The sequence below is a fragment of the Balaenoptera borealis genome (genome assembly GCF_965194805.1).
Source record: "Balaenoptera borealis genome assembly, chromosome: 12".
NCBI classification, from domain to species: Eukaryota; Metazoa; Chordata; class Mammalia; order Artiodactyla; family Balaenopteridae; genus Balaenoptera; species Balaenoptera borealis.
In genome coordinates this window covers 57,059,456-57,082,755 of record NC_138869.1, presented here as the reverse complement: position 1 = coordinate 57,082,755, position 23,300 = coordinate 57,059,456, and the positions used below count along the sequence as shown (strand labels likewise).

General features: G+C 45.9%; 1 protein-coding gene and 1 long non-coding RNA gene across 4 annotated transcripts in view; one reads left to right on the top strand and one right to left on the bottom strand.

Moving 5' to 3' along the window:
- The window catches only part of LOC309608562, a 733,071-nt gene extending 724,276 nt beyond the window's left edge, over positions 1–8,795 (bottom strand). Inside the window, exon 1 of the long non-coding RNA XR_014232970.1 lies at positions 8,489–8,795. This is a non-coding gene — a long non-coding RNA (uncharacterized lncRNA). The remainder of the gene's footprint in view (positions 1–8,488) is intronic.
- GPD1L (glycerol-3-phosphate dehydrogenase 1 like) overlaps positions 1–23,300 on the top strand; it is a 112,625-nt gene that overhangs the window by 29,876 nt on the left and 59,449 nt on the right. For 2 of the 3 annotated variants that reach the window (XM_082348609.1, XM_082348610.1), the window contains exons 5-7: positions 6,235–6,347; positions 17,808–18,041; positions 18,283–18,389. In XM_082348609.1, coding sequence (XP_082204735.1) covers positions 6,235–6,347; positions 17,808–18,041; positions 18,283–18,389 — 454 coding nt within the window. Of the gene's footprint in view, positions 1–6,234; positions 6,348–17,807; positions 18,042–18,282; positions 18,390–20,391; positions 20,526–23,300 lie in introns of those variants that run through there. The other variant, XM_082348611.1, reaches the window with a different exon arrangement.

Here is a 23,300-nt window from a genome sequence, read left to right as displayed (position 1 = left end):
AAGTTTGTTTTCTATGTCTGTGACTCTATTTCTGTTTTGTAAATAAGTTCATTCATACCATTTTTTTTAGGTTCTACATATAAGCAGTATCATATGATATTTGTCTTTCTCTGACTTACAAAAACCATTTTTTTTCTTTTTTTTGGGTTTATTTAATTAATTAATTTATTTATTTATGGCTGTGTTGGGTCTTCATTTCTGTGCATGGGCTTTCTCTAGTTGTGGCAAGTGGGGGCCACTCTTCATCGCGGTGCGCAGGCCTCTCATTATCGCAGGCTCTCTTGTTGCAGAGCACAGGCTCCAGACGCGCAGGCTCAGTAACTGTGGCTCACGGGCCCAGCCGCTCCGCGGCATGTGGGATCTTCCCAGACCAGGGCTTGAACCCATGTCCCCTGCATTGGCAGACAGATTCTCAACCACTGCGCCACCAGGGAAGCCCCCACAAAAACCATTTTTAATTTCATTTAAATTTCATTATTTTTTTCCATTTGTGGCAAGCTATTTACGGCTGTAGGTGTTATATATTCTTTTATAATTGTTTCATTTACTTCTATCAGCGTACATCTTCATAGCTGCGTAGCATTCTGTTGACAATCCATTTATCTGGGCACTTAAAAAAATTTTTTTGGGAGGGGAGAAACAATAATTTTGGAGAGGAGAGGTATCACAAATAGTAAAAGGAAGAAAACAAAATGACCTATAATAACATTACCCAGGTTGATATTTACAAGAGCAATATAGTCACAGGTAAGAAAATTCAAACAGTACGAGAAGGTATAAATTAGAATTAAGATTGTAATTTCCCACCTATTCCCTCTTCCAAAGCGAATCACTGTTAGCAGTTCCTATGTATCCTTCCAGAAAAAAAATTTTCATATGTATGCTAGTCTGTATATAGGTTTTATTCTTTCATAGTTAGTTCTTTTATTCATCCGTGCTTTTAGTGCAGCCTGTCAAATTGATATGTAATTACTTCTATTTTTCAAAAATAATTGTTAACTAGTTGTTCCAGCTCAATCCTATTTGCCAGTAATCAATTTGCTAATCGGTTGGTTAGGATTGACTGGTTACACCAATCATTCTGTAGGGTTGAGACTTCTCCAATCCTTGATTCAAAACTGTAGATTTGAGGGACTTCCCTGGTGGTCCAGTGGTAAAGAATCCGCCTTCCAATGAAGGGGATGTGGGTTCGATCCCTGGTTGGGGAACTAAGATCCCACGTGCCGGGGGCAACTAAGCCCACGAGCCACAGCTACTGAGCTCACGCCTCAATGAGAGAGCCTGCGTGCCACAAACTACAGAGCCCACGTTCCCTGGAGCCCACGCACCACAACTAGAGAGAGAAAACCTGCACACCGTAACTAGAAAGAAGCCCGTGAGCCACAACGAAGAGCCCACGCTGCAGCGAAAGATCCCGTTTACCGCAACTAAGACCCGACGCAGCCAAAAAAAAAAAAAACAGACCTGTAGATTTTAGCTAGGATTTTTACCTGCCTCTTGGCCTTCTTTCTCCCAGTTGGGTGCATTAGACTTTTTTGGTGTGTAACACAGACAAATGCACAGAAGTTACATCTCTTCCTCTGGCTTCTGTTTACCCAGTGCTTCTACTGCCTTCTCTGTGGGTTGGTCCATGGCTGGTAAGAGTGACCTGAATTAAATTAAATTAACTGTTGAAAGTAAGATAGAACAGGAAAGTGATACTTTTAAAATTTTCTTATTTTATCTGAATTTAATTGTGAGGAAATATCAGACAAGCCCAAAGGAAGGGACATTGGTACAAAACAACTGGTCCACACTCTTGAAAAATGTCAGTGTCGTAGAAGATATTGAAAGGCTAAAGAAGAAGTCTAGAGAGACCTGACCACTAAGTGCAGTGCACGATCCTGGTTGCCATAAAGGCAACACTGGGGTAATGGGGGAGATTTGAATATGGGTTGTAGTTAGATAATTGTATCAACGTTAAATTTTCCGGATTTGATCTTCGTGCTGTGGTCATCCAGGTCTCCTTTCTTGATGACATTAGCAGCCAACTCATTTTTAATTATGACAGATTCAGGAATCTTAGTCCGCTTGAGTCTTCTGTGGAGGAGGAAGAAGATGGCATTGTTTTCAGTGTCTGGTAAAAATACTAACGAGCATGGGGAACTGCGGCACCCCCTTGTGGCGAGAACTCCCTTCCTTCTTGGGACTGACTTCACAGAGTCTGAGACTTCCACTCAACCCACAAATATTGTTCAAAGTCTGTTATGTATCAGTCATGATGCTAAATGTCAGGGATTCATAAGCCCCTTCTATGTAGAAGGAGCTTCTAGGTACACAAACAGTAGGGAATTACAGACTGAGATGAGGGTTTTGAAGGAGTCTTATTAAATAGGTTGATTATCTCCAAAACTTGGTGTGGAGAAGTGGGATTTTCCTGTCTTTTGGTTCATAGTGAGTTTGGGGAGCCCTTCCACGTGGCTGATGGGCCTTCCCTGTTCTGGACCAGATGCCATGGGTCCCTGCTTGCTGCATCACTGCTTATGACTGGTAATAATAATACGGTCAGTGCTTTCTTATCCATGATTTAAAACAATAAAAGATCTAAAAATTTCAAAGGTGCATTTGATAAAGCCATTTGCAGCAACATGAATGGACCTAGAGATTATCATACTGAGTGAAGTGAGTCAGACAGAGAAAGACAAATATCATTTGATATCACTTATATGTGGAGTCTAAAATATGATTACAATAGCCAGGACATGGAAGCAACCTAAGTGTCCATCAACAGATGAATGGATAAAGAAGATGTGGCACATATATACAATAGAATATTACTCAGCCATAAAAAGAAACGAAATTGAGTTATTTGTAGTGAGGTGGATGGACCTAGAGTCTGTCATACAGAGTGAAGTAAGTCAGAAAGAGAAAAACAAATACCGTATGCTAACACATATATATGGAATCTAAGGGAAAAAAAAAAGGTCATGAAGAACCTAGGGGCAAGATGGGAATAAAGACACAGACCTACTAGAGAATGGACTTGAGGATATGGGTAGGGGGAGGGGTAAGCTGTGACAAAGTGAGAGAGTGGCATGGACATATATACACTACCAAACGTAAAATAGATAGCTAGTGGGAAGCAGCCGCATAGCATAGCACAGGGAGATCGGCTCTGTGCTTTGTGACCACCTAGAGGGGTGGGATAGGGAGGGAGGGAGACGCAAGAGGGAAGAGATATGGGAACATATGTATATGTATAACTGATTCACTTTGTTATAAAGCAGAAACTAACACACCATTGTAAAGCAATTATACTCCAATCAAGATGTTTAAAAAATAAATAAAAATAAAACTGATAAAAAATAATAAAAAAAATAAAATATGATACAAATGAACTTATTTACGAAACAGAAACAGACTCACAGACAGAAAACAGTGGTTACCAAAGGGAAAAGGGGGTGGGGTTAGGATTAGCAGATACACACTACTATATATAAAATAGATAAGCAACAAGGTCCTACTGTATAGCACAGGGAACTATATTCAATATATAATATATTCAATATCCTATAATAAACCATAATGGAAAAGAATAAAAATAAATAAAAGGTGAATTTGAGAAAATGTAAGATTGCCGTAAATCAAGCTCACCTATCTAATGGACACCATGTGTAATTTGCAGCCACAGAGGCACCAACAGATGCCACCTTTTATCAGCGGCAAATGGAGAGCAGTCCTCTCCCTGCCATGTGTCAGGTTACTCACAGCTGCTGATGGTTGGATTAAAGTGGCTCGAGTGGGAGGAGTGGGGGCCTGTCTGTAACGCTTGTGAGCCTCCCTCGTGTCGGAGGCCCCAGGCAGTGGCCCTGGTGGTGAGGACAGAGGAAAAAGACAGGAATAACATCACGATGTGAGGCCGGGGCTGCTTTGCCCAACCCAGGTGATGAAACGGTGCTGCTGGTCTGGAGGACTGTTTAAAAAAGGAAGAGGACAGTTTGCTCAAGTGGACATACTTCTAATATTTGGACAGAGGAGAACTCGGCTAAATGACATCATAGCAATGCCTGTAGAATAGGAAATGTGTTTCTTTTCTTATTGTTGTTTATTTTTGGGCCGCACAGCACGGCATGCGGGATCTTAGTTCCCCGACTAGGGATCGAACCCGTACCCCCTGCATTGGAAGCACGGATTCTTAACCACTGGATCACCAGGGAGGTCCTGAAAATGTGTTTCTAAGTATCGGGTGTAGGTATTTTAAACATTTTATTACATGATGGCAAATTTCCTTAAACCAAACAAAAGTAGGGAGAACAGTATCATAACCCCACTGCCCATCTTTAGTAATGACTAACTGCTGGCTGGCCTTATTTCACCTGTTTCCCACCCTCTTTCCACTCTCCCCTGGATCATTTTGACATTATATTACTTCTGGGTGTAATTTTGATTGTTGACAATCCTCTTTTTTTTTCCTGCGTTGGAAGACCATAGTTCTGATTGTGATGTTTGTTGCTTGTTTATCTTCTCTTTTCCCACCCCTGAGAGGAACATAGCATAAAGAGGGAGTGCGGGCCCTGGAGCCAGAGCACCTGGGTTAGAATTCGGGCTGTGCCTCCTACTAGCTGTGTGACCTAGGGCAACTTGGTAAACCTCTCTGGGCCTCCTGTCTGTCAGTGGGGCAAATCAGTCATAGGCATGTAAGTATCAGCTATCTTATTATTATTATATAGACCTTTGTGTGATCCTTGTGAGCCTAGGCTGTTTTCACACCTGATTCCTATTTAACCTCAGACAGTCCTGAGCGTGCCATAGTGTTTTACTCATGAGGCTAGAGGAGGTTAAATCAGAGGTTTGCCAACTTGTCTGCCCATTGGAGTCACCTGGGGAGCTTCAGAAATTAGTGATGCCTGCTCCACCCCAGAGCTTGTAATTTAATGGGTCTGGGGTGTAGCCAGCCTTTGGTGTTTTTAAAGATCCTGGGTGATTGTAATGTGCAAACAAGCTTGGGAATAGGCTTGAGAACCTCGAGGCAGGAAGGGCCAAAGTGCCATAGTCCCCAGGCTCTGTGTGGAGATCATCACGTGGGAGCTAGGTCTTGGCTGGTGAATTTTATCATCCTGATTTCCGGAGCCCTCCCAGAGCAGAGCGCCACCCTGCATCCCACCAACCAGAGCAGATCTCACATCAGGCTCTGTGTGTAAAGTTTTATTTTTGTTTTGAACTGAAAGTCACTAACCAAAAAAATAACGTGAAAAGTACTGATCCTCCGTGTCATTCTAAGCATGGTCCCAAGGGAGGGGATACAACGGGAACAAAAATGAGGACCCTTTGAATGCATTTCCGTCTTCCACAATTGTCAGTGAACATGTTTGTTGATGTTGTATCAGTTCTCTTGTTGCCATAGTGATGCTAAGTAACAAACAATCCCAGATTCTCAGTGGCATCCAAAATAAGCACAGCTAACACATCTGTGGGTCTGCTGGAGGCTGGCGGATCAAAGCCGGGGTGGTTCTGCTGCTTTGTCTCATCTTCCTGTAGAGTCCAGCCAGGCCAGTCCGGGCCAGCCAGGATGTATTCTCACAGTGAAGGCAGAGGGACAAAGGAACCAGCCCTACTACTGCACAAATAGGCTTCAAGCCTCCACTATGTCAGGTCTATTAATGTCCCATTGACCAAAGCCAGTCACGTGACTAAGCCCAAGGTCAAGGGGTGGGGAAATCTGTCCCACCCTCTGTGAGTCGAGGCATGTCCTCTGGTCGAGCCAAATGTTGGTAGAAAGGGATGTACTTTCCTCCCCTGGAAGGAGCTTATAAGTGTGTATGGTAGCAAAAAGTTGCAACAGTTTTAGATATCAAACAATAGAAAGATGCTTAGATAAAATATAATGCATTTATGCGGTAAAATACAAAGCAGCCATTTAAAGTAATGTAGAAAGTATATGATGTCACTGAAAATTATTCCTGCCATAAATGGGGGAAAGCAGATTATGAAATCACATATGTTGTTCTCAATTTTGAGAAAAACTGTATATTCCTATTTCAGTAAGTTAAAGATGTATGCCAGATTGTTAATGATCCTGTGGTGGGATTGTGGAATATTTTAATTTTCTATTTCTAGTCCTATGACTCTTCAAAATTTCCTATCAGGAAAATATGTTATTTTTGTAATAAGAAAAACGTCATTTTAAACTGTGTTAGATGCAAAAATTAAGATGAGAGGCTGTTATTAATTTCCTTTTTTCTAACCTTTCAATAGGCAGCAAGGTAATGGAGAACGGCCTTCTCTTCAAAGAACTTCTGCAGACTCCAAATTTTCGAATTACAGTGGTGGATGACGCGGACACGGTTGAAGTGTGCGGTGCTCTGAAGGTAACGCAGCCTTGATATTTCTGCTCACAGGAGGAGAGATCACACAGGGCCACTGCTAGCATCATTGCAGCCGGTTCTGAAGAACGGCCTCTGTGTTCTGTGCACGTACTTCTGGGGAGAATAGTGAATTGGCAGCCTTGTTTATCACTTCCTCCTTTGCCCAGCCTTTCCTTGGCGGTTAGATTTCCTCTCTCACTCATGGTTGGCTTTTATTTGTAAATCTGGGAGAAGGGTGGGTTTTTGTTCTTTGGGAAATTGACAGCATTAACATTTGGAAAGCCAGGGACTACTTTGATTGTGGAGTCTTACCTGGGAGTGAAGTATTCTATTTATACATTTCTCCTACTTACTATCTTGAGCAGGAAGAGGAACTTGGCCCCTCTGAATGATGCTACTCTATTGGTTTGATGGTGTGGTTGGTTGTTTTTAAAGGAAAAAAAACAATCTGCTGCTGACAGGTCTTTCTAAGAACAGCTTTATCTTTGCCTGTAAAGGGAAAAGATCAGATTAAAGAACGAGCTTCTATTGGCTAGTGGCTTGGGAGGGTCAAGGGAAGTTTCCGCACTTGGTCTTGGGCTCCTGACTTGTTCCCCTCTGCCTTTTAAAAGTCGTGGTCTGGGTCCCTCTATCCTGACTCTAGGGAACAGCCCACGGGAAGCTGGGCTGCAGCTTCTCATCCTTCTCCCCTTGGAATCAGAGCTGCTTTAGCTGCCATCTCAAAAAAAAAAGGAAAAATAAAGAGCTTCCATGTGAATGGATAACCCCTTTGAGTCACTTTTGAGTAATTTCTTTTGTAGCAGAAGCGGCTTTTCAGGAATTTGAGCACCTAGGGTAGGAAATTAATCTGGCATTCGCCTCACTTTGTCAGGTGAAAATTGCAAAGATCAAAAGAATGCAGGGGAGACCAGTCCAAAGAGCGCCTTGCCATGCTTTCTCCAAAGTGTACACCTTTTTTCCTGGTCAGGATTGAAAACCACTTTGTAGAATTAATATCGTGTGTGTATGTGTGGTCACGTCTCCATACAATGAGAATTTAAAAAATTGAAGCCAACGAAAGACTTGGGCTCCCAGGCAGTCCATCTTTTCGAATGCTGGTGGGAGATTCTCACATTGCACACGACCTGCTATACATTTAAGATGCTGGCTTTGGCTGTGTTGTTTATTTTTGTTGGTTGAGATTTTTATGTGTTTTTAATAGTCCTTCATTAAACTAATGACAGCTTGCCAGCAGTGGCACCATGAAGGCCTAATTGCTCAGCATGGTCTGTGTGCTCCAAAGCTGTCTCGAAGTGACTGGGTTATTTTCCATGGTGGATGGGGAAGCTGTGAGAACCCGCCCAGAACAAAGGAGCAGAGGGAGAAGAAAGATTCTAGATTGAGGGCTCTGGAGAAGTTTCTGCTGATGGGACCACATGCTGGTCCTGTGTCTGAACTCAGCATGGCTTTTCATGTCTGTTGGCAGGAAGCCTCCCGCTACCCATGATAGAGTGGTTCTTGGGGGGTGGAGGCAGATGGGGGTTGAGGACCATTTATCATCCTTCCCCTGGCTTTCCTTTAAAACAGAATCAGTTACCATCATTGCTGCCGGCTTGCATCAGAGCTGGGAGTTTTGAAAACTGAGAAACAGGTGCTTTGGCAGTAATTGAGTCTAACCATCCCATTGGACAGATAAGGAGATGAGAGAGCCAAAGAGTAAATGACTCAACCGGCTGTATGAAAAAATTAAATTAAATTAAAAAAAAATAAAGAGTAAATGACTCAAACTTAGCAAATATTAGCACAGTCAGAATGTGATCCTGGATTTTAAGATTCAGTCCGGTGTTCTTTGGTTACTCTGGACGACCTGACCTTTCTGGTTGGTGTCCAGGCAGTTGAATGAAATGAAGCCCTCCCTTGCTAGAGCCTGCCCAACCGGGGCAGATGGGCATGTGTTTCTTTGATTACGTAATTAATCATTTTGTTGTTTTCTTCCTGATTATAAAAGGTAGTTTCACACAACAGAGAGGTGTAGAGAGGAAAGTGAAAATGACTGATAGACAATCCCTACATCCTGAGATAACCACTATTAATGTTTGTTGTCTCCCTTGCCAGTCTTTTTAGCAAGTACACATTTGTGTAGGTCCCCTTTTTAAAACAAAAACTGGGGCTTCCCTGGTGGCGCAGTGGTTGAGAGTCTGCCTGCCAATGCAGGGGACATGGGTTCGAGCCCTGGTCTGGGAAGATCCCACATGCCGCGGAGCAACTGGGCCCGTGAGCCACAGCTGCTGAGCCTGCGTGTCTGGAGCCTGGGCTCCGCAACAAGAGAGGCCGCGATAGTGAGAGGCCCGCGCACCACGATGAAGAGTGGCCCCCGCTCGCCACAGCTGGAGAAAGCCCTCGCACAGAAACGAAGACCTAACACAGCCAAAAATAAATAAATTAATTAATTAATTAATTTCCGAAAAAAACCCAAAAAAAACAAAAACTGGATCTTACTGTTCAAGCAGTTTGTTTTACTTTTTTAAAAAATTTTATTTTATTGAAGTATAGTTGATTTACAATGTTGTGTTAATTTCTGCATGACAAAGTGATCCAGTTACACACATATATGCATTCTTTTTTGTATGTTTTACTTTATCCACATTAACAACCTTTAGTAGTCTTCTCCACACTAAAAAAAATTTTTTTTTTAATTAATTAATTTATTTATGGCTGTGTTGGGTCTTTGTTTCTGTGCGAGGGCTTTCTCCAGCTGCGGCAAGTGGGGGCCACTCTTCATCGTGGTGCGCGGGCCTCTCATTATCGTGGCCTCTCTTGTTGCAGAGCACAGGCTCCAGACGCGCAGGCTCAGTAATTGTGGCTCACAGGCCTACTTGCTCCGTGGCATGTGGGATCCTCCCAGACCAGGGCTCGAACCCGTGTCCCCTGCATTGGCCGGCAGATTCTCAACCACTGTGCCACCAGGGAAGCCCTAAAAAAATTTTTGAAGTACACTTTTTTTGTGTGCTCAAAAACATGAGGGCATTTGACTTACCAAAAAAAAAAAAAAAAAGGAGGAAGAAAGATAACAGCTCCTTACAAGCATAAAAGAAAAAGAAAATTCAAAATGCAAAATCATGTTGTACCAGTGCATCTTACTGCTTCAGAATGTCCTTCACCTCTTAGCTACATTAATCTCTTAATCACTACGGGAGTATTCCTTTTTAAATATCAACTTTATTTAGGCATAATTCATGTATATTAAACTGCATCCAGTTAAATATATAATGCAGTGGGTTTTAACAGTTGGGTGTATATACCCTGAAAATCATCACCACAATACAGAACATTTCCATCACCCCAAACAATTCTGTATGTCTTTTTTTTGTAAATTTATTTATTTATTTTTGGCTGCGTTGGGTCTTTCTTGCTACACGTGGGCTTTCTCTAGTTGCCGCGAACGGGGGCTTCTCTTTGTTGTGGTGCATGGGCTTCTCATTGCAGTGGCTTCTCTTGTTGCGGAGCATGGGCTCTAGGCACGCGGGCTTCAGTAGTTGTGGCGCACAGGCTCAGTAGTTGTGGCACACGGGCTTAGTTGCTCCGCAGCGTGTGCGATCTTCCCGGATCAGGGCTTACCTGTGTCCCCTGCATTGGCAGGCAGATTCTTAACCACTGTGCCACCAGGGAAGCCCACGTATATGTCTTTTTATAGTTCACCCCTCTTTCCCAAGCCAGCAGCCACTGATCTGCTTTTGTACACTATAGAATTTTTATAATGGAGTTGTGCAATATGTACTCTTCTGTGTCTGGCTTCTTTCACTAGCAGTGAATTTTTGTTTTAATGTGAAGTTTAAGAGGTACTTCATATACAAAAGTACAGAAACCGTAAGTGTACAGCTCAACCTATGTTTTCTTTTTTATTTAATTAATTAATTTGTTTATTTTTGGCTGCTTTGGGTCTTTGTTGCTGCACGAGGGCTTTCTCTAGTTGTGGCGAGCGGGGGCTACTCTTCATTGCAGTGTGCAGGCTTATTGTGGTGACTTCTCTTGTTGTGGAGCACGGGCTCTAGGCATGCGAGCATCAGTAGTTGTGGCACGCGGGCTCAGTAGTGGCGCACGGGCTTAGTTGCTCTGCGGCATGTGGGATCTTCCCGGACCAGGGCTCGAACCTGTATCCCCTGCATTGGCAGGCAGATTCTTAACCACTGCGCCACCAGGGAAGTCCTCAACCTATGTTATTTTTAATAAATACTTTATCAGGATTAAGTTTCATTAACAGAGACCCAAAATAATAGTGATTGGGACTTCCCTGGTGGTATAGTGGTTAGGAATCCAGCTGCCAATGCAAGGGACACGGGATCGAGCCCTGGTCCAGGAAGATCCCACGTGCCGCAGAGCAGCTAAGCCCGTGCGCCACTACTGAGCCCGTGCGCCACAACTACTGAAGCCCGCGCTCCACAACAAGAGAAGCCACCGCAGTTAGTCCGCGCACTGCGACTAGGAGTAGCCCCCACTCACCGCAACTAGAGAAAGCCTATGTGCAGCAACAAAGACCCAACACAGCCAAAAATAAAAAATTAATAAATTTATATAAATAAATAAATAAATAATAAAACCTGTGCATTAAAACCAGATTTAGTTTCACAAACAATTTTTTTAAAAAAAGTGGCTAAACAAGGTAGAAGTTCATTTCTTTCTTGTGTAAAAATCCTGAATCCATATGACAACTCCATTCCACCGAATTCTCAGGGACCCAGGCTCCTTCCAGCTCACGAGGTATGGCTCTTGTACTTGTGTTCCAAGATGGTGACCAGAGCTCCAACCATCACATCTGCCTTCCAGGCAGCAGGGTGAAAAAAAGGATAAAGGGCATGTGGCAGCTGTCTTTTAAGGCAGGTTCTGGGAGTCACAGTGTAACACTTTGGCTTCATCTTAATGGGCAGTTAGTACTTAATTGTGTGAATATACCTGCTGCAGGGGAGGTTGGGAAATTTCCCCCTCTCTCTGGGTAGCCATAAACTTGCATGAAAATCAGGAACTCTAGGACTCAGGAAGAAGAGGAGAGTAGATTGGGAGATACACCCATTACCTGTGCCACAGAGGCTCAATGTTCTTTGTAGGGTTGTCTGTGGTGAGGCTCACCACCCTAATTGCTGGGCGTGTAGGTTTCCTCCAGGGCTTTGGCTGTGATGAATGTACTGTGGGCCACAGCCTGGTGCCCAGTCTCAGCCAGGGCCGCATGTGGCTGTGTGCATTTACGTGCAAATTAATTAAAGCTTTTAAAAAAATTCAAAATTCAGTTTCTGAGTCACAGTAGCCCCATTTCGGAGACTCAGTAGCCACGTTAGTCTTCAGTGAGTCTCAGCAGCTAGTGGCTACTCTGTTGGACGAGCAGATAGCAGACATTTACGTCATCACAGAAACTTCTGCTGGACAACACTGCTCTCGCCAAGGCAGCTTCTCATCAGGGTGTGCAGCCTGGTGGGCTGAGCGTGGGCTTGACCTTGGGCCTCCTAGACATCTCAGCCAGGTGGCCTTACACAGTACCCAACCTGCAAACCATACATGGTACCTCGGTGTAGTTAGCCTACACTTTTCAGGTTTCCGCGAGGTCAGATGCACTCGGAGGTGGCCTCAGGAAGAGTCAGGCGGGTTGTTGGACTTACAGAAAATACTGACTTGGGTTTCAGCAGGGCCATTCTCCCTAGGTGGTGATAGTGTTTGCATAAACTGTGGGTCACATGGGCTGCTCCTCCAGTTTTGTAGTCTTTTTGTGGGAGGGTGGGAGCGAAAGAAACTGAGCCCTATCCAACCCGCCCCAATTCAGGACTGCAGAGACCGCACTTCGCAGAGGAGGATTGCCTCTGAGTATTGCTATCACCCGGGAAATGGGCAGCGGCTTAAGGACGCCTGTCTTCTGAAAATCATGGTATTTTTAGCTCTGTGTTTAAAATAGTGAATAAATTTTCACTATTCGCATGAATAGTTTAAAGCAGATTTAAATGCCCAGCGGATAGTGATAAATTTCACAGCTGAGCGATCTCAGAGGACATCTGTTCGGGTGCTATTCAGACATGATCTGACCAGCTCTGTGTTTATTTTTCTTTTGACAGTGATAAGTGGTAGGTGAGAGAGTGAGGATTTCAGGATGCATCATATGGTGATTAAACTGGCCCAGGGTCCCCTTAGGAGGGAGGGGTTGACTCTGCAGTGGCCCCTCCTCCCCGTGGTGGGGAGGCCAGACATCCAGGGCAAACTGGGAGGTGGTCCCAACCTGTGTGCCCCTGGGCCACGGGCACCCTCCTCTGCCTTTTCTCTGAGCGCAGTGACATAGAAGGTTAGAAGCACTGCACTGGAGCTCAGGGCTCATGCATTACAGCTCCTGCTTGGATGCTTCCAGTGACTGAGAGCTCACTCCCTTTGCTTCAGTCTTTTCTGTTGGGTGGGGTCAACTCTTCTTGTTAGAAAGTTCTTGTCTTGCTGAGCTGGCCCCTCTGTGCCTTCCACTCACTGGCCTGGAGCAGCCTTGTGTGATCTGCTCCCTGGAGAGAACTAGGAATCTGGGCTGCCAGGGCTCGAAACCCAGCTCTCCTGGTCCTGACTGTACAACCTTGGATGGGCTACTTACCCCGGGTGCCTGAGTTTCCTTGCCTCTCACTGTGTGTGGTAACAGGACCTGCCTTATAGGAACGTTGTGAAGATTAAATCAGTTAATAATATATGAAGCACTTAGAAACAGTTCAGTAAGGTTAACTTTTTTTTTTTAACATCTTTATTGGAGTATAACTGCTTTACAATGGTGTGTTAGTTTCTGCTGTATAACAAAGTGAATCAGCTATACATATACATATATCCCCATATCTCCTCCCTGTTGCGTCTCCCTCCCACCCTCCCTATCCCACCCCTCTAGGTGGTCACAAAGCACCGAGCTGATCTCCTTGTGCTATGCAGCTGCTTCCCACTAGCTATCTCTTTTACATTTGGTAGTGTATATATGTCCATGCCACTCTCTCACTTCGTCCCAGCTTACCCTTCCCCCTCCCCGTATCAATAAGGTTAACTTTTGTTGTTATTTTTATTATTCTTTCCCATAAATCTTTTCTCCTCCTAGGCCTCCCGCTTTTGCCTCCTGAGCCTCCATGCAGGCCCAAGAGGCAGTCCTCTTTGATATCTGGTTGCAGAGGTCTCAGGAAGGTCTCTTGGACCCGGAGAGGGGTGGGCGTGGCCAGGCCACGTTTGCCATACCATGGAAGCAGCAGGGGACAGGGAACAGTGGGCCCGTGGAGCCAGGCACCGGGGGCGTGTCCCACGTGCATCACCTACCAGCCGGGCGTTCTTGGCAAGCCATTGACCCTCGGTGAGCCAGCCAGGGGGACAGGCACACACTTGCCGGGGTTGCCATGAGAATACGGATGAGACCGTGTGTGCAGTGGCCTGGTGGGCTCACTGTAGGCACTTCGTAAATAATCCGTAGGAGCCCCTTGTTGAAAGGAAGTCCGTGTTATGTCCCATACAGTCTGTAGACGTTGGCTGGGGTTGGTTTGTCAAGTGACCTCCAGAGTGGGTCATGTTGTGAGGAGGTGGGGGGGGTGGGCACAGGGACACAGCCCAGGAGGCATCAGAGAGCCATTTCCACAATCTAACCATTTGGAAGCTAGGCCTTGGCATGTTGCCATGGTAACTTCGATAAAACCATTTGGTGGGCTCACCAACAGTTGGCTTCGTGGTCTCTGTGGTCAGTCCCTCTGCATGTCTTTAGGTGTCTCTCTGTTGCCCCAGGGCTGTCCCACTGTCTGCAGTCCCAGGGCAGGCCACAACTGAGCCAGCTTCCCTGGAGGACTGTCACCACCAGAAGAGCCTTGAGAGATCTCGTCCAAGCCCTGAATTTAACAACCAAGGCCAAGAAGGCTCAGACAGGTGGAGTGATTATCCCAAGGTCACACAGCGACAAGGCAGACTGAGAACCAGAAGCCCTCTGGATGTCATGCATGTGCCCCTTGTATCTCCCTATGCACTTCCTCAGTTTGGCTGCTATGCCAGGAGGGGTGACTGGGCCTGTTTGGGCCCAGCCTTGGGTGTTCTCTCTCCTGGTCTCCGCACAATGTCCCATCTAAAAGGTCCGGCTGTTCCATCCCAACTCAGCAGCTCTGGGGCAGAGCCGCAGAATGGATCCCAGTTCGCCCGTCAGCATCTGTCCAGCTCCTTCACTCTGCCTCTCCCCTCTCCTCTGCACGTGATGCTGCCAGACGCCAAGCGCGCCCAGCCAGGAATCGCCCCCCCCCCATCCCTGTGCACACGCAGCAGGTGCTTGGGGCTGGTGGTTGCCGTCAGGGAGCTGCTGAGAGCTACAGTCTGCATTGCCTGTGTGGTGGGAAGGACTGGAGAAGCTCACAGGCACAGGCAGAGGTGATACCTTATGAAAACATGCTCCCGGGTCAGGAGGCTGGATTCCTCAGCTCCGCCTGCAGCTGTACGAGCCGGGGTCTGCGTGGATCCTGGCCTTTGCAGAGGAATAGCCAGAACCAGAGTAAGGCCTGATGTGATTGCTGAGGAAGGGAAGGTTCATTTAGGGCCCCTGCCTTCTGGTCCCTCATTCAGCCGTCTTCATCTGCCACCACCCAGGGAGCCAGTAGAGGGTCCTGCTCTGTTGGAAGCCCACCGAAGCTTCTAGAGGACTCACGGGAACTTTTTCATCTGAAGTGGCCACATCCTGTCAGGGTGAGCCTGGCCACATCAGCGCTGTGTTTGATCTGTTTTATAAAAAACTGCATATCAACCAGAGAAGACGTTTTTCCTCCCCGGGTCATTCCATTTTCTACCTTATCCCTCAGATTTTATAGTTCTGAATGTTTTATTTATTTATTTATTTATGGCTGTGTTGGGTCTTCGTTTCTGTGTGAGGGCTTTCTCTAGTTGTGGCAAGTGGGGGCCACTCTTCATCGTGGTGCACAGGCCTCTCATTATCGCGGCCTCTCTTGTTGCGGAGCACAGGCTCCAGACGCGCACGCTCAGTAATTGTGGCTCACGGGCCTAATTGCTCCGTGGCATGTGGGATCTTCCCAGACCAGGGCTCGAACCTGTGTCCCCTGCATTGGCAGGCAGATCCTCAACCACTGCGCCACCAGGGAAGCCCGTTCTGAATGTTTTAAAAAATGTTCTGTCTTTAATTTTAAAAAATTAGGGGGAGTGAGGAAGAAATGCACTTATTTTATTTTAGGTTATTTCTCATTGTTACTAACTGGCTTCATAGTTTAAGGTCTCTTAAGGCACAAATCCATATACAGGCATCAGGTATTATGACAAAATGCTTGTGTGGTTAGACAGAGGCAAAATACTTGCATTTTTTCCTGCATTGAGTGCTTTTGGAGAGGGAGCTGGTAACGTGGAAAGAGCTGGGAACCTGAGGGTTGACTGGTGTCCCAAACAAGTCCACCTCCCACCGCCACCCCCCGTCACCTCCACTCAGGCATTACTTGGCATATGTGATTGTCTGGTTTTACATAGGATTTGAGACCCAGTTCAGATGCCACTTCCTCCATGCAGGCTTCCCTGCTTTGAAATGAAGCTTCTCCGCACAATCTCGTCCTTCTGTCTCATGATGTGCTTTTCTATGTCTTTTCCCAGTGATATTGTCAACTCCTTGAGGACGCCCTGTGTCTAATTCTATCTTTGCAGCCCCCCACCCCCTGAGGGCACCCTCAGCCCCTCCAGGGTCCAGCGGGGCTTCCCACAGTGCACGCTCAGTACACATGGGTTGAAATGAGACCCAACCTTCAGTACCTCTTACGGAATATCGCTTTCTGCTGAGCATTCATTGTGATTTGTGCACAGGTTTTATTTTCCTGCTAAGTTGGGGGTGGCGAACTTTTTCCAGAAGAGCTTGTTAGAAAATGTGGGCTTTGCAGACCTTACAGGTCTCTGCACAACTGCTCAGATCTGTTGACAGCACACAGGCAACCACAGACAGTATGTAATTGAACGGGGGTTCCTGGTTTCTAGTACAACGTTACTTATAACACTTGGCCCTAATTTGCTGACCCCCGAACTAGGTTATCAGCTTCTGAAGAGGCAAGTCTGTGTCTGATCTGCCTGGTGTCCAGCATAGAGCCACGCAACAACCCAGCGCTTCAGAAATGCTCATTTAGGGATGATTAAATTTATTTATTTATTTACTTACTTACTTACTTATTTTTGGCTGAGTTGGGTCTTCGTTGCAGTGCGTGGGCTTCTCATTGCGGTGGCTTCTCTTGTTGCGGGTCACGGGCTCTAGAGCACAGGCTCAATAGTTGTGGCGCACGGGCTTAGTTGCTCCATGGCATGTGGGATCTTCCCGGACCAGAGATCAAACCCGTGTCCCCTGCATTGGCAGGTGGATTCTTAACCACTGCGCCACCAGGGAAATCCCAGGGATTATTAAATGAAACAAAAGGCGGGAACTTGATCTGCACGTATGCATTCATCATCACGCAGCACTTCTGACCCAGGTACGCTCCCAACAGAAATGCCTGCTCACGGTCACCAGAGGTCATGTACCAGGTGTCATAGCAGAGCCATTTGTAATGGCTCCAAACTGGAAACTACCCCAATGCCAATCAACAGAACAGATAAATTGCACTATATTTGCACAATGGAATATAACGTAGCAATAAAAATAAATGCGTTATGTGTAAAAATACGGCTGAAGCTCACAAACGTGATGTCAAATTGAGACAGAGAAGATAGACACGAAGGATTACACCCTGTATGATTCTATTCATATAAAGTTTAAGGACAAGGAAAGTAAACCTGTGCCATTAGAAGTCAGGAGAGAGGTTACCTTTGGTGCAGGGGTGACCAGGAGAGGGTCAGAGGGGGCTTCCTGGGGCACTGGTTACGTTCTACTCCTTGATCAGTGTGCTGGTTACACAGATGTGTCTGGTTTTTGAAAATTCATCAAGCTGTGCACTTATGATTTGACTACTTTTCTGTGAATGTTATAGTTGAATAAAGCATTTGATTTATTCAACTATAAAAGCAAAAAAAAAAAAAAGCCATTTGTTCAAACAGTATTTGACCAGAGACTACCATCCACCGTTCCCATTCTGGCTGATGCCTCCCTCTGAGCACAGGTGTGGGCTCTTTGCCCTGTGAATGGGAATATGGGAGCCTGGTCCCTTCTTTCTACTCTCTCTTTCTCACGGGTCCAAAAGCAGAACCCCGGGTCGTGGGACTTCCCTAGTGGTCCAGTAGTTAAGACTCTGAGCTCCCAGTGCAGGGGGCCTGGGTTCGATCCCTGGTCGGGGAACTATATCCCGCATGCTGGAACTAAAAGATCCCGCATGCAGCAACGAAGATTCTGCATGCTGCACCTAAGACCCAGCACAGCCAAATAAATAAATGTTTAAAAAAACAAAGAACCCTGGGTCATGTGGGACCCAGGGGAGCCAGTGTCCCTGCCTTCCCTGCCTTCTCTCCCCCAGCGGGCATGTGACGGCATCCCCGGCCTTCTTTTCTCCTTTGTAGAACATTGTGGCCGTGGGAGCCGGGTTCTGCGACGGCCTCCGCTGTGGCGACAACACCAAAGCCGCTGTTATCCGCCTGGGGCTCATGGAAATGATCGCCTTTGCCAGGATCTTCTGCAAGGGCCAGGTGTCCACGGCCACCTTCCTGGAGAGCTGCGGCGTGGCTGATCTGATCACCACCTGCTATGGGGGCCGGAACCGCAGGGTGGCCGAGGCCTTTGCCAGGACCGGAAAGGTAGCCCCCGGCGTGGGATCCCGGGCTGGGGAGAGCCGCTGTCCTGGGGGTGGAGGCTGTGTGTGCTGGGCTTGTCCTGCTAACCCCCACCTGCCTTTGCTTAAAAGCACTTCAGTCCTACACCCTCTGCCTTGTATGTTGTTATCTTTTCTTGGCTTGCAACTCTCCTCCCCCACTCTGCTCTTAAAATAAGTGATGCTCTAGATTTTACAGGAGATTGTTTTCATCCTTCGTTTTTAAGACCATCGAAGAATTGGAGAAGGAGATGCTGAATGGGCAGAAGCTGCAAGGACCTCAGACTTCGGCCGAGGTGTACCGCATACTCAAACAGAAGGGGCTGCTCGACAAGTAAGTGTCCCAGTGTCCACGAGGCCAGAGGAGCGGCCATCATCTCCCCCCTTGCTCACGACCCCCAGCCTGGTCAGCGCGTGAGCACAGGCATTTGATGAGTGTGTGCGGAAAGTTACTGGATTAGTTCCATCCTTTGTGTGATGTGAGGGTCTGTGGCAGGAAACATCTGCCTGCCCTGAAAATGAGCATTTACACAAAACATGAAACGAGGGAGGGAAGCTCAGCGCTGTAGGGCATAGTACAGAATAGGAAGTTTGAGATTCTGGCTTGTCCTGCAGGGTGTTTGGTAAGAGCTACATGACATACATTTTAAATTTTAAAAAAAAGATTACTTTGTCCTTTTAATAAAAAGACATAGCCTTGTTAATGAAATGTCAGACAATTCAGAAAAGAAGGAAGGACAAGTTGCCCCCAGGACTCCAGCACTGGAGGTGCCCCGTTTAAGGTGTGATGAGCAGCCTTGTAGTCTCCCCACCCATCCTCCGCTGCCCGTCCAGGCGGGTCACGTGTTAGAGGTGGCTTGGATCCGCTTGCTCTGCTGCGGGATGGAGGGAGGAAGCCCGGTAGTCCCACAGAAGCTGCCCAGCCTCTGAGGCTGCCCCAGCCCTTCCTCTTGTTGATTTGCTAAGCCTGTCTCCGTAATCACGATGCCACCACACCACCCAGTAAATGCTTGTGTGCCACATCCTGGGCGTCCTTAACTCTCCTGTAATAGTCTGGAGAGGTGGGTGCCTGGGAGAGTAGGGAGCTGGTCCCCAGCGTGCACTTCTCTGCACCGGGAGGTGGGTCACGGGTCTGCTATCAGGTCCCTTACCCTCTACAGGTCAGTCTAGATGATGCTGCTGGTCCCAAGCACCTGCATCTTGACCCCACCGCCTGCATCCAGCTCTCCCCCTTGTTCAGCCGTCCAGTTCCCTATTGGAAGTTAGAAATGAGGGACAACAGAACATTTGTCTTCCTTCCTTAATTTGCATTTGATTTTTTTTGAAACGGCTTTCAATGCCAGCCGGGCAGAGGGGGGAGTCATAAACAAGCCTTGGAGGAGGAGAACTACCTTTTAATCATGATTAAAAGGAAAATACCCATGACATGCATGGTTTTCCTTACCTATTTAACAGCAGACACTGATGGGTTTGTGTGTGATTGGGGCTACTTTAATGACCGTTAAGTCTTTATCAGGAAATTTTGTTTTAAGTCTTAAAAAAAATACCTGGGTGTTTGATGATGGTGAGTGTCTCCCAATCACAGTTTTAAAGTGGCATCTGTGTGCAACCAAGATAGAGTCCTAGGATCCCACAGTAGTACACAGATAGGATAGGGTCCTGCCCTTTGATAGGATTCTATGAGTTGACACATTGGCTGGTGTGAGTCTGTGTGTTGTCTAACTACTGGAGGATACAGGCTGGAACAGGTGTTCTGGGATCAGTACCTGCCTGTTTAAAAGCAAGTGTAACCAAACAGGAGAAACCCGCCTTTCCACAGTCATGTCCCATTTTCTTCTTATTAGAAATTGACCCAGCCATCCCTGTGCTTAGTGAGGTCGCTGCTGGATTGAGGGGCACCTGCCCTTCTCCCAGGCCTCGTGTCGAGTCCCATGGGCCCATCCCCCACTGCGCCTGCCCCCAGTGGCACAAGTAGAGCCAAGTCCTGCTATTCTCCCTTCGCACCGCCGCTTACCTGGATTTCTTTCTTTTCCATTCCAGCCATCACCATGCTGGTCTTCCTCCATTTCCTTCTCCCTTCCCTGCTATAGAAAGAGCACTGAGCAGGAGGCCAGTGGCCTTGTGTCTCATCAGCTGTGTGGTCTTGGGCAGGTCATGTTTTTAGCTGCTCTGTACCATTTATCCACAAAGTCAAAGTGGTAGACCAGATGACTGCTGTGGTTACCTCTAACTCAGAGGCCTCCTGCTCTTAGAGAAGGAGGTCCACAGGCCTTAGGTTGGCATCTCAGTTGAGTACCAACTTTGTTTCTAACTGTGTCCTGTGACCCCTGCTTTAGTGGAAGCGGACCTCCCTTGGCCCCAACCGCCTCCTTCTCAGACTCCTGTGTGCATCTGTCCTGCGGTTTGGCCTGCCTGGACACCCCCTTATGAGCATCTCAACCATCACCGCCCACAAGGCAAGCCAGGTCTGTCCTCAGAGAACCTCTTTCGTATCCTCCAGATACAAATCATTTTCCCTGCTTTGAACTTACTGTTTAGAGCAGCAGTCGGCAAACTTTCTCTGTAAAGAATCACATAACAAAAATTTCATCTTTGTGGACCACATACGGGACTCTGCCCTATAGTCTTTGTTTCTGTTCATAGCTCTTTAAAAAGGTAAAAATGATTCTTAGCCTACAGGCGGCACAGAAACAAGTCACAGGCCAGACTTGCTTCTCAGGCCATGGTTTGCCAACCCCTGGTTTAGACACTATTGCTGCTAATGTGCTATGGACTTATTGCATAAACTTACAATTTTACTTCTATTTTTCAAATTTGGGAGCGGGGGGCACATGCTTTTGGAAGAAAAAAAAATTAAAGTCATACAAAAAGGCACACAGGTTAAAGTGGGTCCTGATCCCTACCCCAGATGGAGGTGGATTTCTCAGGGTTCGGTGAACTTTCCACATGGCCCTTTTGTTTGTGTGATGGGTAACGAACTCCACAGTCTGCTTTGTCCCTTTTCATCACTTCAGAATTTTTTTTTTTTTTTTTTTGGCTTCGCCATGCAGCATGTGGGATCTTAGTTCCCCAACCTGGGATTGAACCTGTGTCCCCTACATTGGAAGTGTGGAGTCTTAACCACTGGACCGCCAGGGAAGTCCCCTAGGATATATTTTGGAAATCGTTCCACATCTGCACCTAGAGGTCTCATTTAATGGCTGCAGAACATTCCATGGTGCGGGAGAACCTCAGTTTATTTATTAACCAATCTTCTCTTGATAGACGTTAAGACATTAATAGACATTGTTGGGGTTTTTCTGTTGTTGTGAAATTTGCTTTATTTAACGTCCTTGTGCCTGTGTCTTTATGACCATGTGTGAGTATCAGGTGTTTGTATTAGTCTGCTTGGGCTGCCACAGCAAAATGCCACAGACAGAGTGGCTCACACAACAGAAATTTGTTTCTCACAGTTATAGAGGACAGAAATCGAAGGTGTCGGCAGGGTTGACCTCTCTGAAGCCTCTTCTCCCCGCGTCTTCTCGTGGTCCCCCCTCTGTGTACATCTGAGTCCTAGTCTCCTTTTCTTATGAGGACTGCAGCCCTATTGGTTTAGGGCCCATCTTTTTTTTTTTGGCCACACCACCCAGCGTGTGGTATCTTAGTTCCCTGACCAGGGATCGAACCCAAGCCTCCTGCATTGGAAGGCAGAGTCTTAACTACTGGACTGCTGGGAAAGTCCCATGGTCCATCTTAATGAACCCTTTTCGCTTAATTACCTCCTTCAGTGCCCTGTCTCCAAATATAGTCATTCTGAGGGGCTGGGGCATTGGGTGAATTTGGGGGAGGAGTACAATCAGCCCATAACAGTGTTGTAAGCTCCTTGAGGGCTGGGGCCTCATTTATAATACTGCACATCCCTGCTCATGATTGAGGCCTGACACATCTAAGCCCTCAGTATCCATTAGTAGAATAGCTGATATTTTTGGTTTATGCCCATTTTTTAATAAAATATTATCTTTTGTCCTTTCACTTTTTGAAAAAAAATATTTATTTTTTGGGAAGTATTTTTGCTGTGCAATATTATATGCTACAGGTGTACAATATAGTGAATCACAATTTTTAAAGGTTATACTCCATTTACAGTTATTATAAAATATTGGTTATATTCCTCATGTTATAAAATATATGCATGTAGCTTATTTTATACATAATAGTTTGTACCTCCTGTTCTCCCACTCCTGTATTGCCCCTCCCCCCTTCCCTCTCCTCGTCCTCACTGGTAACCACTAGTTTGTTCTCTGTATCTGTGAGTCTGCTTCTTTCTTTGTTATATTCACTTGTTTGTTGTATTTTTTAGATTCCACATATAAGTGATATGGTACAGTATTTGTCTTTCTCTGACTTATTTCACTTAGCATAATACCCTCCGAGTCCATTTGCTGCAAATGGCAAAATTTCATTCTTTTTTATGGTTGAGTAGTATTCCATTGTTTATATATACCACATCTTCTTTATCCATTCATCTGTTGATGACCATTTAGGTTGCTTCCATATCTTGGCAATTGTAAATAATGCTGCTATGAATATTGGGGTGCATGTATCTTTTCAAATTAGTGCTTTTGTTTTTTTCAGATATATGCCCAGTAGTGGGATTGCTGGGTCGTGTGGTAGTTCTATTTTTAGTGTTTTGAGAAACCTCCATACTGTTTTCCACAGTGGCTCCACCAATTTACATTCCCACCTATAGGACTATAAATTGTTTCCACATCCTGGCCAACATTTGTTATTTGTGTTCCTTTTGATGATGGCCATTCTGACAGGTGTGAATTGATATCTCACGGTGGTTTTGATTTGCATTTCCCTGATGATTGAGCATCTTTTCATGTGCCTGTTGGCCATCTGCATCTCCTCTTTGGAAAAATGTATATTCACTTCTTCTGCCCACTTTTTAATCGGGTTGTTTGTTTTCTTGTTGTTGAGTTGTATGAGCTGTTTATACATGTTGGATATTAACCCCTTATTGGTCATACCATTTGCAAATATCTTCTCCCATCCACTAGGTTGTCTTTTCATTCTGTTTATGGTTTCCTTGTCCTCCTTTCACTTCTAACCTTCTTTAGAGAGTTCTAATTGATCTAATTGGCTTTGTAGCATTTTAAAATTTAGAAAATAGCATTTAGACGGGCATTATAACCTAATGGTTGAGTGTTGGCTACAAAGTCAGAAACTGTGCCTCAGTTTCCTCATCTATAGAGTGGAGATA